Source organism: Haliotis cracherodii, unplaced genomic scaffold (genome assembly GCF_022045235.1).
Source record: "Haliotis cracherodii isolate W230 unplaced genomic scaffold, xgHalCrac1.p SCAF_18, whole genome shotgun sequence".
In the NCBI taxonomy this organism is placed as follows: domain Eukaryota; kingdom Metazoa; phylum Mollusca; class Gastropoda; order Lepetellida; family Haliotidae; genus Haliotis; species Haliotis cracherodii.
The window spans coordinates 28,687,289-28,700,551 of NW_027266273.1; the positions used below are offsets into that span (position 1 = coordinate 28,687,289).

At 40.5% G+C, this 13,263-nt stretch overlaps 1 protein-coding gene across 1 annotated transcript; it reads left to right on the forward strand.

The window, feature by feature from the left end:
- Positions 1 to 626: 626 nt before the first annotated feature.
- LOC139465597 (uncharacterized) lies at positions 627 to 1,382 on the forward strand. Its single transcript, XM_071247306.1, has one exon. It carries the CDS (start codon positions 627 to 629, stop codon positions 1,380 to 1,382), a length of 756 nt encoding a protein of 251 aa, XP_071103407.1.
- The last annotated feature ends 11,881 nt before the right edge of the window (positions 1,383 to 13,263 follow it).

Consider the following 13,263-nt stretch of genomic DNA (forward strand, 5'->3'; position numbering starts at 1 on the left):
CGTGATAATTACCGATGATGGAGTTTCCTTGGCTGGCTATCAGGCAATGCTCTGTGCTGGCTTGGGAAGTGTTGCTCGCTGGGAGTACAAACTGCAACTGATTGTCTGGCCAAGACTCGTTTATTTTCAAACCGCTGTCCTGTAGCTGGAACACTGCTAGGTTCGGCGTTAAACAACAAACAAACAAACGGTGAGAGTGATTGTAAGAGTATGTGAATAAGGCTGAAAGGATGACGTGATAATTACCGATGTTGGAGTTCTCCTTGGCTGGCTATCAGGCAATGCTCTGTGCTGGCTTGGGAGGTGTTGCTCGCTTGGGGTACAAACTGCAACTGTTGTGTGATGTACAGAGTGTGGTTGGCAAGTATATATACAAGTAGGAGGCAATGTTTATACAATAGAGTAGGTATTGTTATGCTGGAGTAGAGAAGCCTGTTATGTTCACACAAGGGTAGTGATGACAATCTTCGGTGAAGTCAGTGGCATAAACAAAGGATGAATCCAGTAATATAAACAACGGGATTGTGGCTGATTGGGGTCTTAGATAAGTTGATGGTACGCCGGGGGTATGTAATAGAACTCTATTGGACCACCTGAATTCCCAAAACCCACGAATGCAGTTCACCATGGAGGAAGAAACCAATCGACAGCTCCCCTTCCTTGATGTACTCGTACAGAAAGATAATAATGACAAACTCCAGACCACTGTTTATCGGAAACCTACCCACACAGATCAATACATACACTATGCCTCCAACCATCCACCTCAAGTCAAGAAAGGAATTGTTTCAACCCTAGCAGGACGAGTTCACAACATCTGTTCCACGAAGCAACATCTTACTACTGAACTAAACCACCTCAAACAAGTATTTACACCGTATAACCTCTATCCTGAGCAACTAGTACAACAGACGATACAGAACATCACCAAGAAATCTCAGAAATCCCCGCGTCAACAGTCTGCACCCTTTGTGATCAGCCTCCCATATTTTGGAATAGTTAGCCACAAAATTCAGAGTCTCTTAAAGAAACAGGCCAACATTGATGTAGTTTTCAAGAGACGTCATACCATTCAGAACACAGTTAAAGCCACAGGAAAACCACCATCGAGCCACAAGCTAGAACCATCAGGAGAAGTGTACCACATTCCATGCAATTGTGGACAAGCTTACATAGCAGAAACATCTAGGCCCCTCAAAACTCGAATAAAAGAACATAAAAGCTCAGTCTCCAAAGATGACTCTAAATCAGCTCTATCAGACCACATCCGTGACAACCCATGCCACAGCATTCAGTGGGAGAGAGTCACAGCCCTCGCCACCAACCTCAAAGACTTCAAGATCAGGAAACTACAAGAACCCATTAACATCAATCAACCGTGACCAAGGCTAGAACATACCCCCGGCGTACCATCAACCAATCCAAGACCCCAATCAGCCACAATCCCAGGGAAACCACCATCCAGCCACAAGCCAGAACCATCAGGAGTAGTGTACCACATTCCGTGCAATTGTGGACAAGCTTACATAGGAGAAACATCCAGGCCCATCAAAACCCGAATTAAAGAACATAAAAGCTCAGTCTCCAAAGATGACTCTAAATCAGCTCTATCAGACCACATCCGTGACAACCCAAGCCACAGCATCCAGTGGGAGAGAGTCACAACCCTCGCCACCAACCTCAAAGACTTCAAGATCAGGAAACTACAAGAAGCAATCAACATCAAAAGACTTCAGCCCTCAATCAACCGTGACCAAGGCTATTACATACCCCTGGCGTACCATCAACTCATCAAAGACCCCAATCAGCCATAATCCCGTTGTTTACATTACTGGCTTCATCCTTTGTATCACGGCACTGACTTCACCCATGGTCATCATCACTGCACTTGTGTGTACACAGCAGGCTTCGCTACTCCAGTATATCTACCCTACTGTATAAACATTGCCTCCTACGTGTATATATACTTGCTTACTGCACTCTGTAAATCACTTGCTTGATAACGGTGTTAGAACCTCCACCGAAACGTCGCTCTGAATTGTAATGAAGAAGTTGTTCATCCATAAATTCTTATCCTTACTTACACAATCCCGTTGTTTATATTACTGGATTCATCCTTTGTTTATGTCACTGACTTCACTGATGATTGTCATCACTACACTTGTGTGTACATAACAGGCTTCTCTACTCCAGCATAACAATACCTACTCTATTGTATAAACATTGCCTCCTACTTGTATATATACTTGCCAACCACACTCTGTACATCACCCTCTCATCCAAAACTGAATAAACCAAAATATCAACCCCAAAAACCAAGCTCTAGCTCGTAAACACCCCTTACTAACCCCAATATCCCAAAGAATAACAAACTACCTCAATGAACACCAAATTAAAAATCTTAAACAAAAACTGCAAACAATCAAATATCTTCACCCCTAAACTTAAAATACCCAATATAGACACAACACTAGCTAGCCAAATAAATAAACAAACCGACCCAAACATAGCTAAAACCACCACACTAGCATACATACACGAAAATTGGCCAAATTGGGGTCACATTTACACGGACGGATCTTCAGATCCGACCTCCAAACACACAGGTTTCGGAGTCCGTACCACACAACCAACTAAAACCACACAATCCTTCCGACTCCCAAACAACCAATCAATATTTACGGCAGAACTAATGGGCATAGCCTCAGCCCTCCATAATCAAGAATCCAAAAAACACAAAAAAATCATAATACTTACCGACTCCCTAAGTGGACTGCAAGCCCTCCAAAACAAAAATACCAAAACCGACCTAAATTAATAAATCAAATACTTAAAAGCTCCAACGACCTAACTAAGGCAGGCAAACAAATAACCTTCTTGTGGATACCCGCCCACGTAGGAATATACGGTAATGAAAACGCCGATAAAGCAGCTAAACTATTCCTCAAAATCCCAGAAATAAGCTTAACTTACCCATCTCAAAATCAGAAATGAAAAGTGTAAACAAGCAAAAAATCACCAACAAATGGCATAACCTTTACCTAAACTCAAATAGCCAAACCAAAAAGTACTCAGCAAACCACTAACTAAACCAAAAATTCTCCATCCATCAAAAAAAATCGACAGAGTAATCACTAAACTCCAAACAGGACACACCAGCCTAAATAACCATCTAAAAAAAATTAAAAACATACTACACGTAACTGCCCACACTGCAAACAACTAGAAACCCCAGAACACAGACTACCTGACACATCGAACCGCATTACAAACCACCCTCAATCTAAAGAAGGCTCTCACTCTAGAAGCAATACTAAACCCACAAAACAAACTAGAAAACTTCAAGGCCTTAGGCGTATTCTTAATCAAAACGGAACTAATAAAACTCATCTAAAAACACTATAATCTACCAAATCAAAATTACATAAACAAACAAACATCCACCATACCCAGCTCCCTCAGTTCTCCTCCCCAACCCCATCGGCATCTATTCCAAATCTCAAAATTCCAAAATTCTATATAAGCAACCCCTAAAGCCCCCTCTTGGGTTGCACACACCACTTTCGTCCCCTTCGGAAACACATTAAATGGCCTGGCCGGGCCCGTGTGCGAAATACGCATCAGTCGGAAAGCGCACGTTAAATCTCCAAAATAAGTAAGTAAGTATACATCACTTGCTTGATAACGGTGTTAGAACCTACACCGAAACGTCGCTCTTAATTGTGATAAAGAAGTTGTTTATCCATAAATTCTTATCCCTACTTAAAGATATATTTATTCTAAAATTGGATTATGCATGTTTCAATACGTACTCTCACAAAGGCATGTCCCGACTTCGCCTGTTTGTTGGGAGCATGCTACTCACGTACGTGTTTTTGTTTTACTATGAACAGCACAAACGGATTATTTGGCTATCAGATGCTCATAACATCATGTGTGTTTAACCGTTAATAATGTTTACGCAATGCCACGGCTTGCTGAATTTCAACCTATACACGCCGATGGTATGCTGCAAAAAGAAGTTGCCAGACATTTTAATGTTCATTGACACACAATATAATCTCTTTGGGGACTTTATCTACAGCAGGGCAACAATCATGACTTGCTACTAGCTGCTCGTCAACGAGTGTCGTCATGTCAACAAGACAACCGTATTCGGTTGGTGCCTATAGGCGTCGTTAGGCGTCCGGGACAACGCTTAAGCGATACTTGCTTTACTCAACGTCATCAGTTTGGGCGTGGAAGTGGTAATGGTATGGGGTGGCATGACAACTTATGGCAGAATACAGCTCATAGTTAATGGCAATTTTAATGGCGTGTGCTACTGAGGCGATATCGTTTGACATCATGCTCCACCCTTTGTGCAAATGCAGGGACGTAGCGTTCAGTTTCAGCAGGATACTGTCCATCCACACGATGCACGTGTTGTAACAGGTCTTTGGGGCGGCATAACATTACTGTACTGTAACAGTTCTGTCGTGATCGGATGTTCCCCTTGACCTCTTCCCCACAGAACATGTCTGGGATGAGATAGATGGACGCCTACGACAGGACCAGAACCAGCCTGTAACACTCGCTCAGTTGGGACAATCTTAGGTTGATCTTTTGGAACAATATTCCCAGTCTGTTTTTCATCATCTGGTGTCTTCAATTCGCCGCCGCTGCCTCGCCTTTATCAACGCAAATGGTGGTCACATTCGACTTTGACATTGTTAATTAATTGAGTTGTCACATCACAATCTCCCCCTTTCTAGGGTGTCTCCTAGGGTTTCTCCTGTTACCAGTTATGAGTTTTGTCAATTAATTTGTTATGCTGAAACATTGATCAGACGGACTAAATATTAAATTGTTATTTTCAATAGCATAACATTTACATGGTTTTATATGAAGCAAAGTTACTTTTCTTCGTTAGTATATGATTTAACAAATGTTATATTTGGGATAACACCTTCGTTGTAAAGTACAGATCTCCGGGATTCGAACTGACAGAGAGAAGCACCTAATCGCAAGCATACATGGTGAGCGAAACAACTCAGCCAACGAGGCTTCCACAAATAGGAAGGTCCGACAACTGTTTGTCAAGATCACATACTTTGTGTACCCCCAAACCAAAAATAGTACGAGAATCTGTACTTTGCAAGAAAGTGTCATCCCAACAACTGGTATAACATTTGTTACATTTGACCACTTTCTAAATGACACTGTGTTCACGGCATATGATATAGCATTTGTTACATTTGACCACTTTCTACATGACACTGTGTGTTCATGGCATATGATATAACACTTGTTACATTTGACCACTTTCTAAATGACGCTACTGTTCATGGCATATGATAGAACACTTGTTACATTTGACCACTTTCTACATGGCACTGTGTTCGCGGCATATGAAATAGCATTTGTTACATTTGACCACTTTCTACATGACACTGTGTGTTCATGGCATATGATATAACACTTGTTACATTTGACCACTTTCTACATGACACTGTGTGTTCATGGCATATGATATAACACTTGTTAAATTTGACCACTTTCTAAATGACACTGTGTGTTCATGGCATATGATAGAACACTTGTTACATTTGACCACTTTCTAAATGACGCTATGTGTTCATGGCATATGATATAACACTTGTTACATTTGACCACTTTCTAAATGACACTGTGTTCGCGGCATATGATATAACACTTGTTACATTTGACCACTTTCTACATGACACTGTGTGTTCATGGCATATGATATAACACTTGTTACATTTGACCACTTTCTACATGACACTGTGTTCATGGCATATGATAAAACACTTGTTACATTTGACCACTTTCTAAATGACACTGTGTTCGCGGCATATGATATAACACTTCAATTATTTCCAATAGTACGTGTACAGTTGACACGAAGCTGACAGAGAACATGGAGGTTGTCTGTGTTATAATTGAACCACTGTAATACATTTCTCACTTACATGTCCGTGTATGTTAAACTATTACAAAATAGTATATCCGTTGTCTTGGTATGCAGATCTCTGTGTGGTTGATGTCAAGTCGGGGTAGCCCTATGGTTAAAGCGTTCGTTCGTCACATCGAAGACCCGTATTCAATTCTCCACATGGGTACAATGTGTAAAGCTCATTTCTGGTGTCCCCAGTGGTGATATTGCTGGAATATTGCTAAAAGGGGCGTAAAACTATACTCACTCACTTATGTCAAGTAACAATAGTTATAACGAAAATATAGCTGCAAGAATTAATGGTGGGCTCTAAATAACACGCAAGGACAAACGCGCGCACGGCCTCGGAATTTTTTGTGGAACCATCTACATACGCATACAAAATTTAAACATAATCTAGCAACTAAGCGGGCGAAAAGCGGTGCTTTCACAATGGTGTTTCAATGGTGACAGTTTCAATACCACAAGCGCTGAGCTAATGAGCTTCAGTGACTTGAATGAATGGAGTTTACTGCCGCACCTGCGGGAAAACTCAAACGCAGCTAAAGATAGGAATACCAGCCCCGGTGAGGACTAGTGCGCCGACTCGACTTGAGTTGAGACGGGCGCATGCGAGACAGGAAGGTCATACCTCATTTGTCAGACACCCCAGTTGTTATACACCCCAGTTGTTATACACCCCAGTTGTTAGACACCCCATTTGTCAGACACCCCATTTGTCAGACACCCAAGTTGTCAGACACCCCAGTTGTTAGACACTCCATTCGTAAGACACCCCAGTTGTTAGACACCCCAGTAGTCAGAAACCCCAGTTGTTAGGCATCCCAGTTGTCAGACACCCCATTCGTTAGACACCCCAGTAGTCAGACACCCCAGTTGTTAGACACCCGAGTAGTCAGACACCCCAGTTGTAAGACACCCCAATTGTTAGACACCCCAGTAGTCAGAAACCCCAGTTGTTAGGCATCCCAGTTGTCAGACACCCCATTCGTTAGACATCCCAGTAGTCAGACACCCCAGTTGTTAGACACCCGAGTAGTCAGACACCCCAGTTGTAAGACACCCCATTTGTTAGACACCCCAGTAGTCAGAAACTCCAGTTGTTAGGCATCCCAGTTGTCAGACACCCCATTCGTTAGACACCCCAGTTGTCAGACACCCCAGTTGTTAGACACCCGAGTAGTCAGACACCCCAGTTGGTAGACACCCCATTTGCCAGACACCCCATTTGTCATACACCCCAGTTGTTAGACATCCCACATGTCAGACACCCCAGTTGTCAGACACCCCAGTTGTTAGACACTACGGTTGTCAGACACCCGATGTTGTCAGACACTCCATTTGCCAGACACCCCAGTTGTTAGACACCCCAGATGTCAGACACCCGAGGTTGTCAGACACCCCAGTTGTCAGACACCCCAGTTGTTAGACACTCCAGTTGTCAGACACCCAAGGTTGTTAGACACCCCGGTTGTTAGAAACCACAGCTGTTAGACACCCCAGTTGTTAGACACCCCAGTTGTCAGACACCCTATCTATCAGACACCCCAGTTGTCAGACAGACCAGTTGTCAAACAGACCAGTTGTCAGACACCCCATTTGTCAGACAGTGGACTAGAGATGCCTTGTCAAAACATATGGGATTTACCTGTTGTGGTAATGGACCAATCCTAATAGACCAAATCATCTTTGTAATTAAGGTCAAGTAAATAAAGTCCTTTGAAGTTAATGTTAATAGTTGATCTACTCAGATACAATAGGATTATACACTGTTTTATTTTCTTCCGCAAAAGGTTTAACTAATGAACCATTTCGTTATGAAAACAACTTCAATTTGTAAGTTGTCTACATTTCTCACCTCAGCCTTTCACGAAAATGTGTAGTTTTCTCAATTTTTATTTTGAGGTGTCTGACAAATTGGGTGAGAACGTCAGGAACACCATCTCCGCATGAGACGGGCGCGCCGACTCGGTTTGAGTGGAGACGGCCGTGCCCGAGTCAGGAGCACCATCTCCGCGAGAGGCGGGTCCACCCAAGACGGTTAACCCCAGCACCGCTGAGGACGTGGACGCCGACTCGGCTTGAAACGGGAGGACATCGCCGCTATGAAATTGGCGGGTGCCGGAGTGTCTCATTAAACCCATTTCCGACCTCGTCCATTTTCGAATTATCCAAGGGTTTGCTTGTACCAACGGCGTCTAAAGTAAGGCACCGCTACGAAACTAGCACATACCGGAGTGTCACAGGATGTTCTAAACCTCGTTCATGTTCGAGTCAACAAAGGGGCTGCTTGTAACAACGCCGTCAAAAGTAAGGCACCGCTCGCGGCATGTCGCGTCTACGGAATTTGCGTATGCCACAGTATCTCAGGGGTTCAAACCCATTTCCGACCTCGTTCATATTCGAATCCTCAAAGGGTTTCTTGTGCCAATGCCGTTAAAAGTAAGGCACTGCTACGAAATTGGCGTGGACCATAGTGACCCAAGGTGATCTAATCGAAGCTTATTCTCCAAAATGGACTCTCTATCAGACCATATCCGTGACAACCCAAGCCACAGCATCGAATGCATCAAGGTCAAAGCCCTTACCACCAACCCCTAAGACTTCAAAATCAGAAAACTACGAGAAGTCATCCACATCAAAAGACTCCGACCATAAACCAACGTCAGTCAAGGATATTCCATACCCCGTGCCTACCATCCACTCATCAAGGTTCCCAATCAGACATAATCCTTTTGCTTATACTACTGGCTTCACGTGTTTAAATTGTTTGATCGGCATAACTTCATGGTACAGAATATATATAGTAGGTGGATGATAAAACTCTGTACCATGTTCATTATTCATCCTTGCTTGTCAACGGTATAAGGATCTATACCGAACGTCGCATTTTACAGTGTAAAGAAGTTGTCATCCATAAAATTATGTCTACCTTCACATGTTTAGATGTTTACCTTATATCACCCTTTTGTGTACATAACAGGCTTCTCCACTCCAGTGTACCCGCATCCCAATCTACTCTACTGTATAAACACCGCCTCCTTCCTGTATGTGCTTTCCAATCATACTCTGTACATCACTTGCTTGTTCCACGTGTAAAAAAAGAAGAAAAATAGACTCTGGTTTAATAAAGAATGTAGAGATATAAGGAAAAGGTTCAATAAAGCTAAAAGTAGATATAATAAATCCCCAAACCCTTTGAATAAATCTCTATATCAACAAATGTCTAAATCATACAAAAAATGTCTTGATAAACATATTAAACAATATCAAAACAAAACCGCTGAAAAAATCAGAAATGATAAGCAATACTATCTATCCTAAAGAATATTGGAAGTTGTTGAATGATAAAGAACCCGAGAAAGAAGGATTTATGCCAAATATTGAATGTTTCTTTAATTTAATGATTCTGGAAATGCTTATGTTGAGGATTTGGATGATACCACAACTGATGATACAGTAGATGAAGATATGTATGATACGGAAGTTCTTAATAAAGATATGACTGAGGAAGAAGTAAAAAATGTTATTAAAAATTTAAAAAGAAATAAGGCCTCCGGAATAGACCTTATCGAAAACGATTATCGCAAAAAGATGCAGCGAACATATTGACGCCTATTCTAACCTCGCTGTTGAATCTAGTGCTAACCACAGGATACATCCCAGAATCCTGGCTCAGTGGTATTATTCGACCTATCTATAAGAAAAATGGCGATAAAACCAATCCAAATTCCTATAGACCAATAACGATCATGAGTTGCTTGGGTAAATTGTTCACAAGTATTCTGAATGAAAGACTAACGTTATTTACAGAAATCAACAATATCCTTACACCAGCACAAGCAGGATTTAGAAAGGGTTTTTCAACAACCGATAATATGTTCATTATGAATATAATTTTAGAGATACTAAAATCATCAAAACGGAAACTTTATTGCGTGTTTATCGACTTTACTAAAGCATTTGACACGGTATGTCGTACAGGGCTGTGGTACAAAATGATACGATGTGGAATTAAGGGCAAATTCTTAACACTTGTTAAAAACATGTATCATAATATCAAATCATCTGTTATTGCTGGATATGAAATGTCGCCTTTCTTTCAGTGTAGAAAAGGTGTTAGACAAGGTGAAAACCTATCACCATTATTGTTCTCTATTTTCATAAATGATCTTGAATCTTCCCTTTTCGGAAATGGATGTACGGGTGTGAAAATTGAATATGCAAATGATGATGACATTAATCTCTGGTTACATTTGATTGTGCTGTTATATGCCGATGACGCGGTTACCTTCAGTGAATCACCTGAAGAATTACAGAACTCATTAGATATCTGTTATGAATACTGCTCCAAATGGAAACTCAATATTAATCTATCAAAAACTAAGATTATTATTTTTGGAGTTGGGCCTTCGAAAACAGCAAATCCAAAGTTCTCCTTTTCGATTGGGGGTAGTAAAAATGAAGTAGTAGACACATATACATATCTGGGTCTACAGTTCCATAGGAATGGTAGATTCTTGACAGGTATCAAAGTGCTAGCTGATAATGCAACTAAAGCTATGTTTGCGCTTTTAAAAAAGGCTAGAAATCTAAATCTACCAATTGATTGCACCCTTAAGGTTCTACTACACCAAATCAGTACCAGTTTGGAGAGTGCGGTTTTCGTTCAGTGCAGATCGAGAGATATCTGCAGGCTGTGATTGGAGGATATTCTGTAATATTTTTATGTCTTTCAAATGTACATCCATCCAGTTATTAAAACTGACCATGTTTTTCTATAATTAGTACTGCCTTTTTCAACATGATGACTTATGCTGAATGTGACCACAGCTATTTTCAAGTAGGTGACATTTGGTGCGAAACTGGGGGTGGTGTGTTTAGCTTCCGGTACTCGGAAAAGGAGCTGGCTAAGCTAGTCATTTTTATTTTTTTTATTGCTGCTCTAAGGCCAAACTGTGCACACACGTACAGATAATAGCTGTTGAATGCTTAGTTATTTAAAAAAAAAATTATAACGTTACTATAGAAGTCTATGGGAAAACATTTGGTTGTGTGTAACCTTAAAGCATTTGATGCTATGATAAGTCCGATTCTGCTTCACGGCTGTGAAATATGGGGATTTGAAAAATTAAATCTTGTTGAAAAAATACATCTTAAATTTATTAAACTTGCTGTTGGTCTTCGAAGTTCGACTCCAAACTTTATGGTGTATGGTGAGTTTGGTCGAGAACCGCTATATATCAAAGTATATAAACGGGTTATCTCATTTTGGCATAAATTAGCAACAAATAATCAACACTGTCAATATTCGTCATTGCTATATAGTATTATTGCTGTTAACGATGTTAGCTGTCATCCTCGATGGATACGTTTAGTTAAAAAAATACTTAACGATTGTGGTTTATCAAATGTTTTTTTCAAACCCACACTATTTCTCTACGTCATGGCTGGTTTTAAAGGTTGAGACGATTCTAAAAGATCAGTTTTTACAACATTGGCGTAGCTCAATAGAAAGCAGCTTAAAAGATCAATTCTATAAATGTTTTAAATATAATCTATGTTTTGAAAATTACCTATATTTACCAAAAGACATATATTTTCCTATATTAGAACTAAGAACCAGTTACCATAATCTACCTATTGAAACCGGCCGATGGCATTCTATACCAAAAGAAGAAAGATTATGTAAACTATGTAATGCTAATGCTGTTGGAGATGAGTTTCACTATCTCTTCTGGTGTGAAGCCTTTCTCCAACACCGAAATACCTGCCTGTCGATACAAATATGTCATTTCCAAAATTATCCAATGATAGAAAACTCTTTTGTAATAACACAACGAAGGATTTAAAGAATCTTTAGTCATATCTGAATATATTATATAATTTGTTAAGGTCATATTCATATTATCCTGTCCCGTCACTTGCCATGTATATATTTGTTAAATGATGTAAATAATTCCACTTCTCATGTACCACCGTTGGTTGGTTGAGTAATAAAATGTTCTGTCTGTCTGTCTGATAACGGTGTTAGACATTTGGTAAAAGGGTAGATTTGGTAAGTTGGCCTCGGGTGAAACTGACTAACAAGGCAATTACATACGGATTGTGGTAACAAAGGACCCAACCAATTGAAACTTGCGTTAATTAAACAACCTCCCACTTCATGCTCGGCTGTGAAAAAACATAATCATTGGCAATCATATGGAGAAGATGGCTGATCATCTCTTATGGAATCACTTTTTTTATTATTAAATAAGACAAAAAACACGATTCTACACCAAAGAAGCGTTTACTCGTTTGTTATATTTCAACATACAGTATCATAATGAAAGTCATCCATCACAATCATTATAAGACATACCAAATTAAATGATATTTACAGTTACTTCGTGATATAGCTATAGATTACTAAAAATGTAACAGGTTGGCGCACTGTTCTGCACACTCCATTCGCTGGATGGCTCCAGTTTCCAATCGCAATCGCAGCATTGTGCTGTCTGGTAACTTTGTTGTTCTTGTCGTCTTTGGTTGATAACCTCGCAGGACACGTCTTTCCCATACATTTCCAGTACCGCCAGGACTCTCTTTTTGTGTTGCTTTTAAACATATAGTTTTGTAAGCATCACGGCAGCCACGATGAGAAGGGATGAACTTGACTTTTAGCTGTGTGTCTGTCATTTTACAAATGATTTCATGTTCCCATTTTGCTATATATGAGGGTGATGTATGCATTGTAACTGTAAAAAAACTTACTTTATTGTAACAACGCCATTCACATCAAAGAAATACCGCAAGTCGGACTGAGATGTATTCTGAAACCCAAAGGTCTGCCTCGGGTGTAGACACCGTTAGAACCTACACCGAAACGTCGCTCCTAATTGTAATAAAGAAGTTGTTCATCCATGTATCTTAACCTCACGCTGAATATTTATACACAAAGAAAAACGTTAAGCACACCCTTATATAGTTCATTATTGTTTGGTCCCAGTATTGGTAACAGTCATGCGTGACGAAAGCTCACGTGCCATACATGGTATGGCCGTGCAGTATGCTACCCTCGAGTATCTCTAAGAGCAGTATATTTAAACGTTATAATTGCTTTCTTAAGCTCGGTTTTAAACAGTTATTCCATGACATTGTGTGACCATGGCACGAAGGCGATAATTATCAAACGCCACAAGATAGCAAATAATCGGCATGCATAATGCAGGAATGTCTTGTAATGCCATTGGTCGGAATTTGGGGTATCATCACACTGCCGTTTAGTCGAGAAACATGCTCAGACCGGTGATGTACAGGAACGT

Bases quoted from the DNA above. Each gene is read 5' to 3' on its own strand.
- LOC139465597 (XM_071247306.1), top strand. From the start codon at position 627: ATGGAGGAAGAAACCAATCGACAGCTCCCCTTCCTTGATGTACTCGTA.